Source organism: Artibeus jamaicensis, unplaced genomic scaffold (genome assembly GCF_021234435.1).
Source record: "Artibeus jamaicensis isolate MK-2021 breed Jamaican fruit bat unplaced genomic scaffold, CSHL_Jam_final contig_723, whole genome shotgun sequence".
Classification (NCBI taxonomy): domain Eukaryota; kingdom Metazoa; phylum Chordata; class Mammalia; order Chiroptera; family Phyllostomidae; genus Artibeus; species Artibeus jamaicensis.
The window spans coordinates 1,281,834-1,304,162 of NW_026521938.1; the positions used below are offsets into that span (position 1 = coordinate 1,281,834).

The 22,329-nt window shown below is 47.5% G+C and overlaps 2 protein-coding genes across 2 annotated transcripts; one reads left to right on the plus strand and one right to left on the minus strand.

The window, feature by feature from the left end:
• The first annotated feature begins 399 nt into the window (after positions 1-399).
• LOC119053186 (zinc finger protein 548-like) lies at positions 400-10,855 on the plus strand. Its single transcript, XM_053672114.1, is given in 5 exon segments — positions 400-599; positions 3,382-3,423; positions 6,255-6,381; positions 7,920-9,446; positions 9,449-10,855. Coding segments are annotated over 5 exon segments (1,881 nt in total). The 5' UTR covers positions 400-584; the 3' UTR covers positions 9,619-10,855.
• A 7,381-nt stretch (positions 10,856-18,236) lies between these two features.
• LOC128628400 (zinc finger protein 17-like) lies at positions 18,237-19,274 on the minus strand. Its single transcript, XM_053672064.1, is given in 4 exon segments — positions 18,237-18,388; positions 18,391-18,600; positions 18,603-18,745; positions 18,747-19,274. Coding segments are annotated over 4 exon segments (753 nt in total). The 5' UTR covers positions 18,995-19,274.
• Between the last annotated feature and the right edge of the window lie 3,055 nt (positions 19,275-22,329).

A 22,329-nucleotide genomic window follows, 5' to 3' on the forward strand; every position in this document is an offset into this window, starting at 1 on the left:
ATTCCAGAGCAGGTGTATCTAAACAGCCATAAGATAGCTGATAGCTAGGGGCGGATGTAGCCTCATTATGTCATTGTTGTCCTCTCGGAGGTGTAGTCTTTAGGAACTTGCTGTGCTTCTGAAATACTTCCTGGGCTGCTTTTCGGGGAAATCTGGGTAAGTCCCCTTTAAGAGCAAGTGAAGCCCGCCTTCTTTTTTGAGCCCTTTAACTCCATTTCCAGCGCCCAAGACACAGTCACTTGGCCTTTGTCAGCCACGAGAGAGTGACTTAACTGAGACTTGACAGGTGGTGGAGGTAGCGTAAACTACAATACCCAGAAGTCTTTACAGTGCTGTGGCTGCAGAGGCAGCGGCAAGCGAGCCAATGAGGGCTTAGGAGAAGCTCCCCTATGTGTGTAGGGAGGGACTTCCGGCGTCCCCTCCGGTTGTCATTTTGGTTGCTCTAGGGTTGTTCACCGGGTCTGCGCCACAGAGGTGAGGGATAGGAAGGCAGCTGCTGCACGGAGGAGCCGTGAGGCTGAACTGAGCCTGTTCCCGCCCCATTTGCCCGGCTTTTCCCGCAGGCTGGTCGTGGGGCTGCGCTGATGAGCCCGACTGAGGTGGGTGCTGTGTACCCCTCCCCACTTGCCCCCGCCCCCCACCCCTGGCCTCCCCGCCCAGCTCCCACCTTCGAGGCTCTGCCGTGTGAGAAAAGGACGCCTGAGCGCTGGGGAACCGGGGTCTCTGTGTCCAGGAGACAGGGCTAGGAGTATCGCTTGAGGGACGACCTGAGTGGCTGGAAGCCGTGGGAGGTTCTAAAGGGATGGTGGTGCAGAGGGGCGTGTCCCGTTTCAAGTGGGTCAAACCACGAGGCCTGGGAGGCAGTTGACCCCAGGGGAGTGACGGTGGGGGCCTGACGGAGTTGGTGGCGGTCAGGGACCATGTGATGAGATCCTGGAAAAACTTCATAAAGCAGACTGGGTTGCCTGTTGCAAAAATATATGTTTGCAGTTAGAAGTAAGCAAACAAGGATCCCAGGTATTTTTGCCTGAACATCTGAAAGTACGGAGATGAGCAAGTCAGAGGAAAGAGCAAGTTGGAGCGGAGGGGGTGGGGCGTTGGCAGGGGAGAAAATGAGCTGGAGTTTGGACGTGATGATCCCAAGATGTATCAGGATGGGGATGTCACGTCATGGCTCTGTCCTATGTGTAGGTGACCGTTATGGTCTGGAAGCTGAGGAAGGGGGCAGGGTTGGAAACGTCAAAGGGGTAGAGGATGCGGATTGGACCGGGCCAGGCCTGGGGACCATATGCAGGAGGGAGAGTCCTAAACTCCTTATTCCAGACCGGCCCTGTGGGGAGGGTGGGGAGGGCATCAGGAGGGGGTCTTGGCACCTCTGATGCTCCTCCCAGAAAAGAGCAGACCCGACCTAGGAATCTGGCTTGTGTCTGTAGAACTTGCAGGCTTCCCTGCTGTGAAGACTGCCGTTGTGTGCTGGTGAAGATTCTCTGTTAGGGGGTCTCCACCAACTCCAGGGCCACTTCCTGTGAAACAAAGGCAACATTCACCAGGCTGACAGAGCTGCTGGGTCCTAGACCAGGGGACTGCGCCTCACCTCCACCCTCAGGGCAGGCAGGATGATGCACCTTCAGTCAAGGGCCCCCAAGAAACTCCTACATCCAAGATTGCTCTATCCAGCAAAGCTTTCATTTAGAATGGAAGGGCAGATAAAGTGCTTCTCAGATAAGGTCAAATTCAAGGAGTTCATCATCACCAAGCCCTTACTATATGAAATGTTAAAGGGACTTATCTAAGAAAAAGAAGATCAAAAAGATGAACAGCGAAAGGACAGCAAACTCACAGTTATTAACAACTACACCTAAAACAAAAGAAAACTAAGAGGACAGGTAGATCAGGAGTGGAAACATAGAACTGGAGATCACATGGAGGGTTAGCAACAGGGGAGTGGGAGGAGGAGAAAGGGGGAGAAGGTACAGAGAATAAGACAGTAGGTAGAAAATAGACGGGGGGGGCAGGAACAGTATGGGAAATGTAGGAGCTAAAGAACTTGTGACAATGGACATAAACTAAAGGAGGGAATGGTGGGGAAGGAAGTGTGCAGGGTGGAGGGGAATGAAGGGGGGAAATGGGACAACTGTAGGGGCATAATCAATAAATTTAAAAATAAAAATAAATAAAAAGAAGATTATGTAACAAGCAGGCCTGGTTACTGAATGGACTAACAGCTGACATGCCTGCTCAATCTGTCCCTATAGCACATTAAGAATATATGAAAAGCTTTTGATTGAACACTAATGGTCCTGGCCAGGCTACTCAGTTGGTTGGACCATTGTCCCATATACCAATAGGCTGCGGGTTCAATGCCGATCAGAGCACATACCTAGGTTGCAGGTTCCATCCCCAGTCAGGGGGCATATGGGAGGCAACCCATCAGTGTTTCTCTCTCTCCCCCTACCTCTCTCTAAAATCAGTAAACATATCCTTAGGTGAGGATTAAAAAACATATAGCCCTTGCCTGTGCGACTCAGTGAGTTGGAGCTTATTCATGTAAACCGAAAGGTCATGGTCTGATTCTCAGTCAGGGCACTTGCCTTGGGTGTATTTCAGTCTTGTATAGGAGAGGCAACTGATTGCTCTTTCTCTCCCTCTCTCTAAAGTCCCCAGGTGAGGATGGGTAGGCAGTTGGATTAATTTATTCAGCCTCTGGCCAGGGGGCTCAGTTGATTAGAGTGTCCACTTGATATGCCAGGGTTTTAGGTTTGATCTCAGTCTCTAGTCAGGGCTCATACAAGAGTGAATGCATAAATAAGTGGAACAACAAATTGATGTTTCTCTCTCTCTTCCCCCTCCCCTTCTCTCTCTCTAAAATCAGTAAGTAAAATTGTAAAAACATAAAAAACTAAACCTATTCAGTGTGTTCAATTTGTGCAAACACCTCATAATTGGTTTGGCATTAATTTACTACTAAGTATTTGCTTACAATGTAGTTTTCGATAAGAATGCCCTGAAGTCTTAAAAAGCAGTAAAAAATAAAGACCCCACATTTCAAAACTCTGCCACTTCATTTGCACTGAAAATATATAGAAACTGTTGACCCTGTGACAATAATAGGTGATCATCATATGTAATCCTTACATATGGTAGCAATGTGAGCTTTATGGAGTTGGAAGCATTCTGACCCCCATAAGCATTATGTTTTCCCTGAGTCTTTCTCCAGGTCAACCAGCTGGTAGGAGACAGCACTGATTTCTGAGGAGCTGAGCTTACACCATCAGGCTCAGATGGTCCAAGGCTCTAGGGCAGGGCAGGAATAGTGGTCCACCTCAGCCTGTAGGATCCTACCATGGTTACCCATCTCTCACGGCCTCCTTCTTCCCACAGGGTCCCAGGGCAGTGGCAGAAATGCGTATGGACCCTGCACAGGTGAGTGGAGGGTGCGTCCACTTTAACCCATCCCAACTACCACTCCAGTGGTTTTGACATCTCAATATATATACACACCCCCAGGGAATGGGGGTGCCCTGAAACTTCTCCCATCCTTCTCATTCTCTTGAATCTGAAGATCGTGAGCTTTCACCAGACTCAGAATTTTATATCTAGTCCCAGATTATGTGGACCAGTTCTCATTTCTGACAACCGGTGGTGTAAGATGTGGCAGGGAGTCCTAGGCACAAGATTTAGAGTGTTCAGATGCTAGGAGATGAGGTTCAGCTGTGATGTTAAGGGAACTGCAGGTTTCTGTTATATCCTGTGGGACTGGGGAGCTGGATAGGGGTTGGGAAGGGGTGCATAAGTTTCTGGCCTTGAACGACAGCCTGAGGTCCTGGTTCTCTAACCTGAGGTTGGTGGAGAGTTTTGAAGCAGAAAAGGAAGGTAAAAGGAAGCAGAAATGGGATCAGATTTTACCGAGCTCCCTCTGGCTGCAGAGTGGAAGACAGGTTTGGTGTGTGCGTGAAGGCAGGGAGACCTGGCACGGATCTCTTGCAACAGTGCAGGTGAGTGTCAGCGGTGGCACACAAGAGTAGTAGCTGGTTTTTGGATGTGTTTTGAACTAGAACTGCCCCTTTTTTTTTGATGTGGAGAACGAGGGAGATGAGGAGGTGAGAAAGAAGGAGGAACCAGGGATCACCCCAGGTTTTGACCTTGATAGGAAGGAGAGATGTTAAAAATTGGAGAAGTCAGTGAGATGAGGAATTTTCAGGTGGAACATGAATAGTCACTTTTTGTCCTTGCCACAAATGTTCCAGTTACTAGAAGGGGAGGTGTCAGTGGGCACTTGCACACAGAGGGTCTGGGGTCAGGGGAAGGATTCGAATTAGAAACAGCCATAGCGTAGTGGTTGGTGTGTGGATTAGGGTGAAGCATGTAGCTGTGGGTCAGATTTAGGAGACAATATCTCTACACAGGGAATGAAAGTGAAAGGCCTGAGTACTAGGTCTCCTGACTGGGCACCTGGGTGGCATGGTGGGCATCACAGACAGATGAGGAAGCAGAGCAAGCGTGTGGGTATGTGAGTGACAGTGGTGTGGAAGGGTGAGAAAGTCTTCCAAGGCCAGCCCTGACCAGCGTGGATAAGTGAGTTGGGCATCATTCTGCAAAGCAAATGGTGCCCAGTTCAATTCCCAGTAAGGGCACATGCCTGGGTTATGGGTTTGTTCCCTGGTCGGGCTGCGTACAAGAAGAAGCTGATGGATGTTTCTCTCTCACAACAATGTTTCTCTCCCACTCTTTCTCCCTCCCTTCCCCTCTCTCCCTTAAAAAAGAAAGAGCGAAAGAAATTTTCCCAAGTTCACTGTGCACATGCGATGGATGCTGAGGGGAGAAATGGGATCAGCCAGGAGAGTTGCTAGGCCGAGTGTGGAGTGGGAATGTGGATAGGAGATCAATGTAGCTGGGTTCTCAATGAGGAGAGAAAAAGTTTCGGACCACGGAGGGGGCAGCTATTGCAATGCAGAAGGGGCAGAGGGCTGAGCTAAGTGATGTCCTCACATAGGAAGGGGGGGCTGAGGCTGAAGCAAGAAACAGGGCCAGGTGAGGGGACCTTCGGGACTGGGTTGGCCCTGGCAGTAGGGGACTTAAGCGTTCAGGGCGGGAGTGGCGCTGAGACGGATGCTGGCTGTGTTTCCCATTCACTGCCTGGGTTCCACGTGGCAAGTGGCATGTTGGGAGGTGAAGGGATGCCAGTGGGTGGACTTGGGGTTCTGGTGAACTTGTCGCCACGGAGGCCATGAGGGAGGTGCTGTCCAATGAGTGATGTGCAGGTGAAGGGAGTGCGAAGGATTGGCCCGCATCCCTGGCACTTGGCACTTATAGGAGAAGGATGAGACTGAGTTTGGTTGTCTGAGAGGCAAGATCTGGAGAGACCCCAGGGAAGCTGGCTGGCAGGAGAGGGGTGGGGTCCCACCTGTGTTCCGCTCTGTGCTGGACACAGTGATCAGTGGCCATAAGGAGAGAGCAGGCACCAGTGCCACCACACTTGTTGACTGTCACACTGGGGAGTTGGGAAGGAGGAGGACGGGCAGGGAAGGACTGGAGATCCCGGAGACAGAAGTGGATGAGTGATTGTGCCCACAGGGTTTTAAAACATATTTTATGTATTAATTTCAGAGAGAGGGGAAGGGAGGGAAAAAGAGAGGGAGAGAAACATTGATGTGCTATACAAGGAAAACTGACCAGCTGCCTCTCACACTCCTCCAATGGGGACCTGGCCTGCAACCCAGGCATGTGCCCTGACCAGAAATTGAACCCATGACACTTCAGTCTGTGTGTACCCACAGGATTTTGATTTATGGACGTGAATGAGTGAGTGACAACATGGAGAGGCCAGTGCATAGAAAGGAGGCTTTTATTATATTTCCCGAGCGGAGGAGCAGCCGGGTCCACATGGGGAAGCAGGAGTGAAGGGAAACCTTAGGTCAGAGCCTGGGTTGTCCCAGGGAAATGCAGGGAGTGTGGGGTGGCAGCTCAGGGATGGCTAGTTTGTATAGTCCTAATGCCCTGGGTATAGTGGCTGTCCCTAGCCGTGTGAGACCTCACCCTGGGCTGGTTTGGGGCCAGGGAAATATTCACTGTCTGTCTGTGAGTTAGCTAAGGAGCTGGTTCAGACAGTGGGCTCTGAATTACAGGGGTGATAGAAACAAATTTGGCCATTAGTCTAATCCGTAATTAATGGATGATAAATAGGTAAGTACAGAATCCACAAAAACACCGTGAAAACAAGCTGCTCGTGAACCAGATTGTCTCCATTTTCACAGGGCTGTGTGGTCTTTGAGGATGTGGCCGTGCACTTCTCCCAGGAGGAGTGGGGGCTCCTGAATGAGGCTCAGAGACGCCTGTACCACAGTGTGATGCTGGAGAACTTGGCACTGCTGTCCTCCGTAGGTGAGGCCCTCACACCCACACTCGGGTCCTGGGCTGGGCTCCGTTCTTGTCCTTTCCAGGGCAACTCTGTCCTTCCCACCACAAGACTGCGGGCACTGCTTCCTCTCCTGGTTTTCTGGCACATGTGCTGTTGGTGTCATGGATGGGCTGTGTTGTGTGCACTGTCCCCACTGTCCCCAGGCAGCCCATCCCTGCTGCTTTGTGTACTCACAAAACAAAGCTGAGGAGTCAGAAATCTTGAAGTTTATATGAGAGGTCCCTCAGACCTGGCCTGTCCCTGGGTGGGTCACTCACTCCAGATGCTGGAACCTCAGTGCGCCAAGATACCCCTGCCTCTGGCTGACATTTCTTAGGGTCTGCCTGTGCCAGGAATGTTAAGTACCAACATAATTACCAATTTTAGGGCCTACTGGGTTGTTTATACTCTCTGTCCTGGGAAGTTCTTATAACTTTCAAATGATAGATGACCCATGTCGGATCACTCTGGGTACATGCAGGCCACACTTTTTTCTGTTTTTCACCCAAAAGTGGCCTCTTTCAGGTGCCACGTCATTGATCACCTTGAGCAATGAAAGGACCCTGATGCCTGATAGGATGGGCATTGACACCTCAATGGCAAGAGAGGCTCAAAAGTACCTGCCCTGGTGCGAGGGAGCTGGAAAAGTGTGCGGTGCCAGAGCTGGGAATGTGTACTTTGTTCATTGTTGCCTGCCAGCTCCAGTGGTCACAGCTCATTTCTACGCTCTTATAATCCGTCTCTGCCACCCTCCAATCAAGCTATGTAGCCTTCATGTCCCCGCATTCTGTTTCACTGCTGTTCTCTTTGCATTCAACTACTCTTAAGATGTCATGTGGTCACGTGCATCCTTAAATAGTCCTTGAAAAGCAGTATTTCTGTTGCACTTGGGTATTTCTAGGTGTGGATACAACTTCTACACAGTGCTTGCTAGTTACCAGAAGCCACGCCCTTGGAGGGACATGGAGACGCTGCCTCTCCCCCCTGCACAGTACCTTCCACGGTCTGAATGTTTGCGTCCCCCCAAAATTCACAAGTTGATAACCTCATGCCCAAAGTGATGGTATTAAGAGATGGCGCCTTTGGGAGGTCATGAGGGCAGAGTCCTTGTGAAGGAGATTAGTGCTCTTATAAAAGAGATCTTACAGAGCTCCATGGGCCCTTCCACTATGTGAGGAAACCAATGAGAAGTCTGCAACCTGGAAGAGGGCCCTCACCTGGCCATGCTGGCACCCTGATCCTAGAATTCCAGCCTCTGGAACTGCGGAAAATAAAACTTCTGTTGTTTATAAGATTACTGTGGTTGTTAAAATACCACCCAGTCTGTGGTATTTTGTTACAGTGGCCTGAATTGACTAAGACACTACCTCTGTCTTCGGGCCTTCCTCTCACTGGCTCTAGGCCCCTTGCCTATCAGCAGTTCCGTGGACTATATCGTGGGCATCTCTGATGCTCACTTCTAGTGGGCTGCCCCCTCCCACTAATGTCAACATGCACTTCACTGGCATTTCTCTGCTTGCAGGTTGTTGGTCTGGGCCCCAGGATGAGGAGGCACCTTTGGAGCAAGATAATTCTGGTGGAGGTTCAGAGGTCAGGACTCCAAAGTCAGCTCTGTCCACCCAGAAGGCCCAACCCTGTGAGAGGAAAGACATTTTGCAACAGGCTGAGCACTGTGGAATGTACCCTGAGCAAGGGCTGCGTATTTGTGGGACAGATCGTTACCAGCGCCAGGCGGAACAGATAGGAGACACAGTGTCTGGAAGAGACGAGGAGAGGCCTTCATTTGTGACAAGTGGCAGCATTCACATGTCCCAGAAGCCCTTCACGTGCAGCGATGGTGGGGAGGACTTCCTAGCCAGCGCAGGCCTCCTGCAGCACCTGGCTCCTCCCCGTGAGTGGAAGCCACCTGGGGACACCAAGTGCAGAGAGGCCTTTGAAACTGGACAAAATGACTACAGTTGCACCCAGTGTGGGAAAAGCTTCAGCCGAAAACAGATACTTGTGCAGCACCAGAAAATCCACACGGGAGTAAGGCCTCATGAGTGCAGCAAGTGTGGGATGGCCTTCATTAGAAAGTTCCACCTTGTTCAGCACCAGAGAGTCCACACTGGAGAAAAGCCTTTTAAGTGCAGCGAATGTGGGAAATTCTTTAGGTACAAGTCCACACTCATTGGTCACCAGAGAGTCCACACTGTGTCAAGCCCTTATGAGTGTAGCAAATGTGGGGAATTCTTTAAGTACAAAGCAAACTTCACGAAACATCAGAGAATTCACAATGGAGAATGGCCTTATGAATGCAGAGAATGTGGAAAATTCTTCAGGTACAACTACAGACTGATAAGACATGAGAGAGTTCACACTGGAGAAAGGCCATATAAGTGCAGCGAATGTGGGAAATTCTTCAGGTACAGCTCCACATTCATCAGACACCAGAGAGTTCACACTGCAGAAAGGCCTTATGGTTGCAGTGAATGTGGCAAGTTCTTTCGGTACAACTCCACACTCATCAAACATCAGAGAGTCCATACCGGAGAAAGGCCCTATGAGTGCAGTGAGTGTGGGAAGTTCTTTAGGTACACTTCCACACTCATTAGACATCAAAGAGTTCACACTGTTGAAAGGCCTTATGAGTGCAGCTTGTGTGGGGAATTCTTTAGGTACAAATCCAAGCTCATTAAACATTGGCAGAATCACACTGGAGTAAGGCCTTATGAGTGTGGCGAATGCGGGAAAGCCTTTAGGTACCACTGCAGACTCATTAGACATAAGAGAGTTCACAGCGGAGAAAGGCCATATGAATGCAGTCAGTGTGGAAAGTTCTTTCGGTACAACTCCAACCTCATTAAACATTGGAGAAATCACACTGGAGAGAGGCCTTATGAGTGCAGTGAATGTGGGAAAGCTTTTAGCCACAAACATATACTTGTTGAGCATCAAAAAATCCACACTGGAGAAAGGCCTTATGAGTGCAACAAATGTCAGAAGGCCTTCATTAGGAAGTCCCACCTTGTTCATCACCAGAAAATTCACAATCAGGACCGGCCTGTGAGATCCATGAATGTGGGGAATTCTTCAGATACAACTCCAACCTCATTAAACACAGTTCACACTGGCAAAGACCTTACGAGTGCGGAGAATATGGTAAACCTTTTAGATACAACTCTAAAGTCATTACACTGGAGAAGCGCCTTGTGAGTTCACATTGGATTAGGGCCTTCTGAGTACAGTGAATGTGAGAAAGTCTTTAGATGCAACTCCAGCCCCCGTTACGCATCAGAGAGTTCACATTGAAGAAAGACCATGTCAGTGCACCAAATATGGGCATTCGTGTGTTCAGCCAAGACTACAACCACATTGTGACACTAAAAAGTTCATGTTAGAGAGAGGATTGCAAATGCCGAGCCATATGTCTGCTCTAATTTACCCCTGGGAACTACTGTAATATAGGGTTTTTATTTTATTTTATAGTTTGAATTGTGGTAAAATACATATCACAAAGTTTACCCTCCCGCATTTTTATTGTACAGTTTAGTAATGTTGAAAAGTCACATATTTGTGTAACTAATATGTTCAGCTTTTTCATCTTACGAAACAAACTCTGCACTCACTTAACAACTCCTACACTTGCTCTACTGCACCAGGCAACCGTCATCTACATTCTGTCTCTCTGAATTTGTCTACTCTGGATTCTTCATACAAGTGTAATTATACAGTATTTGTGTTATCATGACTGCCTTATTTTGCTTAGCATAATTTTCCCATGTTGATACATTTGTCAGCATTTCCTTTTATTTTGAGAAGGAATCAGAGTTGATCCATTTGCCATGTGAAGAATGGGGCTGATGGAGTCAGTTCAGCTTTGCCAGATGTTAGGCTATCTCTAGAGGAAGAGGAGATCTAGATTTTACATGGAATTCTAATCTAACAACTTTATTGACCCATTGAAATAAATTACATTTATTAGAAGTGTAAGCTATATTTTCATATATGTGTACACAAGGGGACCATCACCAAAGTCGATGTAATGAGATATCCATAGCCCCTAAAATTTTCATTGGCACCTTTATATTCTCTCTTCCAGCCCTATCCGACTTGCTCTCTCTGGATACACAGTATAGTTTGCATTTCTAGAATTTTGTATAAAAGAAGTCCTATAGTTACTCTTGTATGGCTGTTTTTACTAAGCACATCTATATATATATATTTTTTAGTATTATTCATATTGTGTGTGCAAAAGCATGGCATCAAATAAGAATAAGCAAGGCTCTGTGCTACTTATGAGAGTGACATTGTGTACAAACCACAAAGGTGCTTTTACCCTCTGACAATCAGCCTGAGAAAGAGAGTTGTTTAAAGTGGGAAAGTGAAGCTTAAACTAAGTAACAAATTGAAGTTCAGTTTCATATGAATTTATTATCAATAAAAATGTTTGAATTACCTGCTTCATACACAAGCACATAGATTTGTGTCTTATTTGTCTTCATTTCTCTACCAATGTCTTCAAGCTGTTAAATTCTTTAGAGGGAAGGAAAATGATATAGGTTACATACTCGTTTGCAAAAAAATCTTTTTTCTATTCTCAATGTAACAGATTACAGTTTGTCCAAGAAAATAGCAACAATATATTCAAGCATTTATGTGTGTGAGTACGTATATGAAATGAGTATCAGCAGTGATACAAGGACCAGACGGAGGAATTAGGATCATTTTGTTATGTTAAGGTGCACACACTGCCTGTGCAGCAGTGGAGTTATTTAAAAGTGGGTTTGGATCAGCTGTAGATATATACTGTAAACTCTAGAGCAACCACTAAGCAAAGTAACAATGGAAGTGTAACTGATAGAGAACGAAATTATAAAGTACTCAATTAAAACTACAAAGGCACACCCTGGCTGATGCAGCTCAATGGATTGAGCATAGGCCTGTGAACCAAAGTATCCCTGGTTTGATTCCCTGTCAGGGCACATGCCGGGGTTGCAGGCCATATCCCCAGTATGGAGTGTGCTACAGACAAGCATGTATTGATGTTTCTCTCCCTCTCTTTCTCCCTCCTTTCCCCATCTCTCTAAAAAGAAATAAATAACATCTTAAACAAAAAACGACAAAGTCAATCAAAGGGTAGCAGACAATAACAGGAACAAAGTACAAGGGCAACAAATACAAAACAGTAAACAATATGGTAGATGTTAATCCAATTATAACAACAATCACTTTTAATGTCAATGCATCAATCAAAAGACAGGTCAGAGTGGATCAAAACACAAGAACCAACTATATGTTGTCTATAGAAACAAAAAATGGTTTTAATACATAATATCTATAGATATGAGGGGAGACCCCAAAAAAACCCTGGAATAATCTTCTAGAGAGTGGGTCCCTTCTAGTATAGGCTTCTCCCACTAAGTGAGTGTTCTAGGAACCCATCTGTATCAGTGTACCAGCTGGCATTGTGAGAAGCTGCGTGAAGTTCAGCGAATTTTTTTTTAAGACTCTTTCCATGGGTTTGTCCATTTCATGATGGGTGATTTACAAGTGCACCTGCCCACACTGCGCTGAATGTTCAGTAGTTTTGGACCAAAAATGGCATGACCCCCCTTCCCTGTCCTCCCTACTCACTAGATCTTGCCCAGAGCAACTTTTGTTTGTTTGTTTGTTTCCCTGATGAAAAAACTCCTCAAAGGAAAATGGTTTGCCGATGTGGAAGAGGTGAAATAAAAAATGGCAGAAGCACTAAAAAGCACCAAAATTGACAAGTTCAAAAACTGTTTTGAGCAGTGGGAAAAAAGTCTCGATAGGTGTATTGCATCAAATGGAGAATACTTTAAAGGTGACTGAGTTTAAGCATGTAAAGATACACAATTTTTTATAAATTACATATTTTGGGTCCCCCTTGTATATATCTAGTAAATGGATAGAGAAAATATACCATGATAATGCTAACCAAAAGAAACCAGGGGTACAGGGGTGCACTGTGTAATGATGAAAAGGTAAATTCTCTACAATTTCTTTCAGAAGATAAAAGCAGAGGGAATACTTCCCAACTCATTCTTTGAGGCCAGCATTGCCTTAATACAAATGACAACAACAACAAAAAAACCAGATAAATACATAAGAAAAAAATTACAGACCAATATCTCCTAAACATGGGTACAGAAATCTTCAAAAACAGTATTACCTTATTGCATCCAACAGTGTATAAAAAGAGAGGGAGGAAGGGGAAGAGAAACATCCATCTCTTGTTCTACTTATTTATGCATTCACTGGTTGATTCTTGTATGTGCCCTGACCAGGGATCAAACCTGCAATCTTGGGATAGTGGAAGGATACTCTTACCAACTAAGCTAACCAGCTAGAGCCAGATTTCACTGAAATCTTAACTTTTTCCCATCTGTAACGGATATGTTTCTCTAGAACCATTTTGCCAATTTCTTTGGATAACTACATAACCATTACTATTAACTTTCAGTAACCTCCATTTCACAAGATTTTGTTAGAGATGATTTCATCTTTGTGTGCATTCACTGTTAACGCAATTTCATTTGAAACGATAAACCACTTCCGAGGAAGGAGATGAGATCTCGGGAACACCACATCTTTATCTCAGGGATAAGAGGCCCCTTAAGCACCTGTGCTTCAATGATCAGAAGGGCGCACACTATCTCGCCAGGAAAGGGCATGCAGTAAGTAGCTCTCCTTTTCAGATTTCCAAAAGAAATGGAAAGTATCTCAGATATGGAGTAATAATATCATGTCGATGAAAAAAAAAATTGAGAATATTCCAAGAAAAGTGTTGCTCTCTAGGTGGGAACACAGTCTGGCCGAAAAGACATCCCTCCAACTTCACATCATATTCTCTCTGGGGGTTCTTTTCCTTCTTGTCTCTGACCGAGATTATTGAAGGTAATTAAACAGTCCCCAGAACTTTAGCCAACAGCTATGAGTGGAAGCCGAAAGTCATTATGGTGTAGCGTGTCCCTCTGGTTGTGTAGCCTTTGGCAATGTGCAGTGCGTCACAGAATCTGTAAACAAATATCTATTTCTGACACTTGTGCTAGACTGCACCCCGAGGAAATCTAGGTCTGACCCATTTAACAGCCACGAAGCTCCGCTGTGTCCTTGCAGACCGGGAACTCCACTTCCCAGCGTCCCCTCACGCAGTCCGCTGGCCTTCATCCTGAAACTGAAGCCACCGCTTGCAGCCACCGAAGGAACGAACGGGAGAACTACGTTACCCAGAAGGCACTGCGGAAACCGACGGTAGCCAGCAGAGCCAATGAAAGCTCAGCATAGAGCCGTTTACTTGAAAACGCGCACTGGAGGCGGGGTTTTCAGACTCTCCACTGGGTGTTGGAGTTCTTTCTGTTCCAGGGATTCTGCTGCGGTTCTTCTCGTTTTCCTTCGGCAACTCTCACCCGGCTGCGCGGAGGCGGCGCCCGGTTCCCGACCTGTTGCCCTTGCGCTTCCTGCAAGCTGGTGGCGGGGCGGCGTCCACAAGCCCGACTGAGGTGGGTGCTGCGTCCCCCGGCTTTCCCGCCGGTCTCCCACCTCCAAGTCGGAGCCGGCTGGAGGGGCGCTGTCGGGTCCCTGCGTCAAGGCGCACGGGTCCCTCGGTGTCCGCCGTGTGAGGAGGGGGCAGCGATCTCTCTGGGGCGTTAGAGCGCTGGGGAACCGACGTCTCTGTGTCCAGGGGCGATGAGTGTCGCCTTGAGGGACGATCTGAGCGGCTGGAATTCTTGAAAGGTTAGGATGATGTGATTTTTAAGAAATATGTACTTGGGCGCTCAGGTTACCAAAATAGGTTTTCCATACTTGGTCTTGTCACAGCTCTCCAAACCCTGGGAATTTTTCAGGTGTTGAGATTAATAGAGGTATCATTTGTTTTGGGAATAGATGACTTTTGGAAGGCATCTGGGGTCGCAGATGAGCCGAAAGAACCAGCCTGTGATTGGAGGGTTGGAACTTTCAGTCCCACGCTCTGACTTCCCTGCGGGGAGAGGGACTGGAGATCAAATCAGTCGCTTCTGGCTGTGATTGAATCCGTCCTGTCTATGGAGTGAACCCTTCATAAATCCCCTGAAGGACGGGGTTCAGAGAGCTTCTGGGTTGAGATTTAGGGAGAGTGACACCTGGAGAGAGCGTGGAAACTCGGTGCTCAGTCCTCACACCTGGCCCTATGCTTCGCTTCCATCTGTTCCTGAGTTATGTCCTTTTACAATGAACTGTCAACTTAGTAAGTATTGTTACATGTTTCTCTGAGTCCTGTGAGCAGTACTAGGAAATTAAGGAGGGATCTTGGGAACCTCTGATTTACAGTCCGTGAATCAGAAGTACAGGTAACAACCTGGACTTGTGACTGGCATCTGAATTGAGTTGCCAAGGAGGGCGGACGTTGGAACTTCCAATCTGTAACCAGTTGGTCAGAAATGCAGAAAACAGCCTGGGCTTTCAACTGGCATTTCGTGATTAGTGGGGGGCAATCTTGTAGGGCTGAGCCCTACACCTGTGGAATCTGATGCTGTGTAGGCAAAATTGAATTGCTATTTGGACATCCTTCTGATGTCTGATAATTGCTCCGTGTTGTGTGGAAAGCCACCCTGCTTCATATTGGAATTGAGTCCAGGAACCTAATTTAGGGACATGTCCAGATTTGAAGTTTAAAGTTGTCAAGAAGTGGATGGGAAATGGAGGCGGGGAGATGCGTTAAGGAGGACCCAGCAGTAGACTTCAGGAGGATTATGGGAGCTCAGTAGAGTTTGTATAGGTCGTAAAGACAGCCAGCAGGATTTTCTGCTGCATCACGTGTGCTTGTGAGCAAAAGTAGGTAGTGAAGGACCACCCCAGGTTTTTTACCTAATTATTGAAGGAATGGAGATGAGGAAGTAGTGCAGTGAACAGGACTCTGTGAGAAGATTGTGAGTTGCATTTGGACATGTACTGTGAGGTGTCTCAACCTGACTCTGAGATGTCAGAACAAGGAGACATCACCTGGGTAGATGTACAGAAATGTCTGGATTCCTGGGAAGTGGTTGGGCTGGAGCCTCTGAAAGAGTGGAGGGCGTTGAGTGGACCAGGCCATAGCCTAATGACCACATTGAAGAAGGAGAGACTTATGGTTATTCCAGATGGGCTCTGTGGTCAGGGAGTGAGGCAAGCCTGAGACTGGAGGGCAGGATGCAGAGGTGGGTGTGCACTCCTGATGCCTCTTCAGAGGGCAACGGTCCAGTGGTCCAGGTGTAGGATGAATTCTGGCCTGTGTTTGCGAGAAGGGAGGTTCAGATGAGGTAAGGGGCTGACTTGGGGTGAAGGCTGAGGTGTGAGTTGGTCTTCTCCCCACTGCAGGCTGAGCAGACCCTCAAGGCCACTCCCTGTGGAACATGACAGAGGTCACCTGTGTTAGTAGGGCAGCTAGATCTCAGACCAGAGCACCTCCTCCAGTGCTCAGAGCAAGGGGGTGATCCACTGTCCAGTCAAGAGCTTCTTGCGTGCTCCCCTCACAGGATTACATTGCAGGCAGGCCTGGTTGCTGAAAGGGTAATATGCTCAATGCCTCCATGTAACTTATTAACTGAAGAGTACATAAAAGTTACTGATTTGAACACTAATGAACTAACATTCCTCTAAATGTGTACACAGGTAGACAATTAGAAACCGAACATATCGGATTAGTTAAATTTATCCAAACACTTCATAATTGGTCTGAATGTTAACTCACCCATAAGTATTTGTTTATGATATAGGAGTTTTATGTATTGCGTCCCCTAAAAACTCTAAAAGCTGGGAAAAATATATGCCCAAATTTCAAAACCCGAACACTTCATTTGCAGTGAAAACATCCAAAACCATTGATCATGGGGACAGTACAGCTGATACATAGTCTGTACCCCTTATGTTCGATACCACTATCTGCCCTTTGAGCTGAAACCATTCTGATGCCCATTTTACAGATGAAGGCACTGAGGTTTATGGATGTGTGTTCTCCACGGTCACTCGGCTGATAAGAAGCAGCACTGATTTCTGAGGAGCTGGGCTCAGAGCACTTTGCTCCAAGGCAGGGCAGGGGTGGTGGTCCAGCTGAGCTTGTAGGATCCTACCATGGTTAGCCATCTCTCACAGCCTCCTTCTTCCCACAGGGTCCCACAGCAGTGGCAAAAATGCTTATGGGCCCTGCACGGGTGAGTGGAGGTTGGCTCAGGTTCCCACCCACCCTAATTGTCTCCCTCATGGTTTAGGCATCCCGACGTAGGGAACAGTGGTATTCCGAGACTCCACCTCTCCTCCTCCCTCTCTGGGGCCTGAAAACCCTGCGGTTCCACATAGCTGTGGTCCTTTACTCAGTCCTGGGTTACATGGCTCTGTTCCAGTTCAGACACTGACAGGGTAAGATGTGACATGCATTCTGGGCACAGGATCCAGAATGTTCAAATGCCACAGGTGAGCCCTGGCCAGGTAGCTCAGTTGATTAGAGCATCATACACTGTTTCCTTCTCTCTTTCTCTCTCTCAAATCAGTAAATTAAAAAAGAAAGAAAGAGAGAGAGAGAGAAGAAAGGAAAGGAAGGAAGGAAGGAAAGAGAGAAAAAGAAAGAAAGGAAGAAAAGAAAGAAAGAGAGAAAGAAAGGGAGGGAGGGAAAGAAAGGAAGGAAGGAAGGAAGGAAAGAAGGAAGGAAGGAAGGAAGGAAGGAAGGAAGGAAAGAGAGAGAAAGAAAGAAAGAAAGAAAGAAAGAAAGAAAGAAAGAAAGAAAGAAAGAAAGAAAGAAAGAAAGAAAGAAAGAAAGAAGGAAGGAAGAGAAAGAAGGAAGGAAGGAAGGAAGGAAGGAAGGAGAAAGAAAGAGAGAAGGAAGAAGAAAGAAAGAAAGAAAGAAAGAAAGAAAGAAAGAAAGAAAGAAAGAAAGAAAGAAAGAAAGAAAGAAAGAAAGAAAAGAAAAGGAAAGGAAAGAAGGAAGGAAAGAAGGAAAGAAAGAGAAAGAAAGAAAGAAAGAAAGAAAGAAAGAAAGAAAGAAAGAAAGAGAAGGAAGGAAAGAAAGAAGGAAGGAAGGAAGGAAGGAAAGAAAGAAGGAAGGAAGGAAGGAAGGAAGGAAGGAAGGAAGGAAGGAAGGAAGGAAGGAAGGAAGGAAGGAAAGAAAGAAGGAAAGAAAGAAAGAAAGAAAAGAAAAGAAAAGAAAAGGAAGGAAGGGAAGGAAGGAAAGAAAAGAAAAGAAAAAAGAAATGAAAGAAAGAAAGAAACTTAACAAATGATGGCAGGTGTGACTTAGCTGGGATGTTTAGGAAATTGCAAATTCCTGTTCCATCCCATGGGGTAGGGAGTGGGGTGGCAAGAGTTTGAGCCATGCAGGAGCCAGGCTTAGAATGACAACTGATTGTTCCAGGCCTCCAGTCTGAGGACCGTGAGAGCTGGGGCAGGTGTGGGGCAGGGGAGGGAGGTGATCCAACCCAAGTTTTGACAGGCTTGCTGGGCTGCAGAGTTGGAGGATAGACATGGGGGGAGAGAGTAGGGTGGCTGCCCCAGAACAGCCAGCCGAGTGCTGGTGTTGGCTGGGCAGGAGTGGTTGGCTTTTGGATGTGCTGCACAGAACTGCTGCATTTCCTGCTATGGAGCGTGAGATGGAAGTAGGGAGTCAGGGCCAGCCCCAGGTTTCTGGCCTTGCTATAGTTTCAGTTTTATAAAATAAAAAGACTTCTGGATGTATGTTGCACAGTAACATGAATGTATTATTACTACTGAACCTTAACCTTAAATGATGAAAATTGCAAATTTTGGCTTACAAGTATTTAAGACACAATTAAAAAACACACACACACAACTGCATAGCAGTGCTTCCAGTGCTAAATCACAGCAGACATTACTTTGAAGTCATTTCTGGTTTGCAATACTCTTTGCTGTGAACTTCTCGGTGCCGAACAAGGTGGGAGTTCTGCCTAAAGCCTCTCCCGCAGTTGCAGCACTCATAGGGCTTTTCCCCCATGTGGATTCTACGATGTTTAATGAGGCTGAGTTGTATCTAAAGACTTTACCACATTCACCACACTCATAAGGCTTCTCTCCAGTGTGAACTCTCTGATGAATAATGAGTGTGGAGCTGTCCATAAAGGATTTCCCGCACTCACTACATTCGTAAGTTTTCTCTCTGGTGTGAACATTCTGGTGCCGAATGAGATGAGAGTTTTGGCTGAAGAGTCTGCCACATACGGGGCACTCATAAGGCTTCTGATGTGCTTTGAGTTGTGCCTAAAGAGTTTCCCACATTCGCTGCACTCGTCAGGCCTTTCTCCACTGTGCGCTTTCCGATGTCTCTCAAGGGTGAAGTGGTACCTGAAGAACTTCCCACATTTGCTGCACCCAGAACGCCTTCCCAGAGTGTGAACTCTGGTGAATAATGAGCACGGAGAGGTCCAGGAAAGACTTCCCACACACGCTGCACACATATGGCCTTTCTCTGGTGTGAACTCTCTGATGTCTTTTGAGTGTAAAGCTGTACCTAAAGGATTTCCCACACTCACTGCATTGATAGGGCGCTTCTCCAGTGTGAACTCTCTGATGAATAATGAGCGTGGAGCTGTCTTTAACACACATTCCGCACTGGCTGCACTCATAACGCATTGGCCTGGTATGAACTCTCTGGTGCTCAGTGAAGCCAGACCTTTGACTGAAGAGTCCCCCACAGTCAAAGAGCTCACTGAGCCTTGTTTCACTATGCACTTTCTGGTGCTCAACACATAAGTGTTTGTAGCTAAAGGCTTTCCCACATTTGTCACACCTGTAGCTATTGTGCCCACTTTCCAGAGTCTCCCTGCCCTCAGTGTTATGTAGCTTCCCTGCACTGTGAGGGGTCTGGTGCAGGGAAAGGCCAGAGCTGGCCTGAGAGTTTTTCTCACCCTCCCCGCGTGGCAAGGTCCTCTCTGCAGGGCGAACAATGCAGTTCTTTACAAATGAAGGCCTCTGTTGAATTCATCCAGACACTTTCTTTCTGTTCTGCTCCTTACGGCACCCAGAAAGACTGGCCACATGTGTGATCACCTCTTGCTGAGGGTGCGTTCCGTCCTGCTTATCCAGACACAAAATGTCTTTCAAGACTGGGCTACACATCTCCCAAAAATGAGACTTCTGGGTGCATGGATCCTGACTTGGGGTCCGAACCTGTGACACTCCTGCAGAATCACCTTGCCTCGAAGGGACTTCCTCTTCCTGCGCTCCAGGCCAACCACCTGTAAGCAGACAACTGACGGTGAAGTACATGTTGACTTTGGTGGGAGGGGGCAGCTCATCAGAAATGTGCATCAGACACCCAGGAATAAGGGACTGCTGACGGGCAGGGGGGTCTAGACACAGTGGGAGGAAGCCCACCGTGCAGAGCTGGCCTGGGAGCTCACAATGCGAGTGCCCTGATCATGGGGAAAAACACAAGGAAGGGACAGGGCGGCGGGGAGTTGCACGGTGTGCAGGTCACTGCTCTGCAAATGGCTTTCAGCAAGGGCATGGTTGCTGGTGACTGGTGAACACTGAGTAGTAGGTTGTGTCCAGACCCAGACATGTCTGATTGGAACACAGTAGCTGGTGTTCCAGGGCTATTTAAGGACATACGCAGACGTCACTGCACCTTAAGTGTAGGCCGAATGTCAAGAGCACTGCAAAGGGAGTAGTGGAAGAGAACGGGTGACAGGTGGAGGCCACAAAATTCAGGTAAGCTGGGGCCTGGAAGATTAGAAATGACAGTGGAAAAGAAAAGGTAGAATGCATGTGGGTTCTGGCCCGGGCATCCCACAGGGTGGGCACAGGGCTGGTGCCCAGCGTGATTCGGACCCAGTTCTGACGACACATCCTTTCCCAGCTCCCAAGCACGACAGCCATTCCTTGTTGCCACTAATAGTGCTGTCTACGTCAACAGGCAGCTGGGGCCCTCCCCCTTTCTCAGAGCGAGCGCTGACATGGGACTTGAAAAAAACCCGCCCAGGTGAAACACAGGGAAAGGGCGTGGCCAGCAAGGCGCCAGAGTGATCCAACTCCTGGCAGCCCACATTCTAAGATCATGAGCAGTTCATAGTAGGGTCTTGCAGAACCAGCGGTCTCCATCCACAAGTAGTGACCACATTGGAAGTGGGGACAGTGCACACAGCTGTCCCTGACACCGACAGCACATGTGCCAGAAAACCAGGAGAGGAAGCGATGTCTGCAGTCTTGTGATGGGAAGGACCGAGCTGCCTCTGGAAAGGACAAGAACAGAGTCCAGCCCAGGACCCGAGTGTGGGTGTGAGGGCCTCACCTACGGAGGACAGCAGTGCCAAGTTCTCCAGCATCACACTGTGGTACAGGCGTCTCTGAGCCTCATTCAGGAGCCCCCACTCCTCCTGGGAGAAGTGTACGGCCACATCCTCAAGTACCACACAGCCCTGTGAAAATGGAGAATTTGGTCCATGAGCAGCTTGTTTTCACTGTGTTTTTGTGGATTCTCTACTTACCTATTTATCATCCATTAATTACAGATTAAACTAATGGCCAAATTTGTTTATATCACCCCTGTGATTCAGAGCCCATTGTCTGAACCAGCTCCTTAGCTAACTTGCAAAGCCAGTGAATATTTCCCCTGCCTGAAAGCAGACGGCTAGGGACAGCCCCTAAGCTGGAAGACCTACCGGAACATTCCAGATTAGTCAACCCTAAACTACTCACCTTACTCTCATCTTTTCCAAGGAAACCCCAGAAAATGTTCTGGCTGAGGTTTCCCCTTGCTCCTCCTGCCTCCTGATCAGACCTGGTGCTTCCTAACCTGACACTGAGTGGCGTGGGGTTCACTGTACTCTAAGGAAATATAAGGAATAAAGATCTCTCTCAATGATACTGGCCTCTCCATATTGTCATTGACTCATTCACATCTACAAATAAAAATCCCGTTGGCACAATCACTCATCCATGTCTCTCTCCAGGGTCTTCAGTCCTTTCCCACACATCCTCCTTTCTCCCCGACTTCCCAGGGTAGGAGAGTTACCAGGTGTGGTGGCACTGGTGCCTGCTCTCTGTCTATTGTCACTGATCACTGTGTGCAGCACAGAACAGAACACATGTCGGGGAGGCTGCAGAAAAGTACCAGCTCGGCTCTGGCCTGGAACGAGGTCTGGGAAAATTCACAGGACTTCGCCCGCATTTGGTGCCCTGGATGCAAAGATTATTTTTGGTTTGCAGTCAGCTGGGGGATGAGGCAGTGGCTTGGATGGTCTTCATCACATTTGGCAGCAGCCTGTGTTGGGTCACTCGGAGGATGTGCCATATTCCCAGGAGTGTTGAGGGACAGCCCTGTTCCCTGATCTAACTTGGGAGCCTGTGTCCTGAAGTCAAAAATCATGTAGTTATGTGTCCATGGACATAAGACTTGCAGGGCCCAGAGTAGGAACTCTATTCTCTACAGAAGCTGGTTGGATTAGTAGGAAGTGGGGGAGGCTGCAGTAAACCAGAGTGGATGAGCCCCCCCTAAAGGAGCACCCCTCTGTGTCCCAGGAACTGGCTGTGTGGGATGAGGGTGTACCGAAGCCCTCAGGGTCCACAGGCCTGTGCGTGTCATGAAGCCATTGTCACTGCCAGAGCTACTGATCCAGAGGTTTTATGGATTCCTGTAGCTGCCCTGGGCATTTCCCTCAAACCATAGCTATACATTGAATCAAACTCCAAAAGAAAGGTAAACTGTCATGGAATTAGGGGAATTGGACTGTTCTCCCCTTGGCTTTCCTGACATAAAGCTGTTCAGTGTAGGAAACAAGTAAGCTAAAGAGCCTAAGTTCAGTTACACGTGAAATAGTTATCAAGAAAAAAATTATGAGCCATCTACCTCCTACACAAGTTTCCACCAAAGCATCTTATATTTTATATTTTGTATTTGAATACTTTTCCTAATAGTGTCTTCAGTGTATGTGTGCTATGAAAATTATTAAGGCATTTCAAAAAAT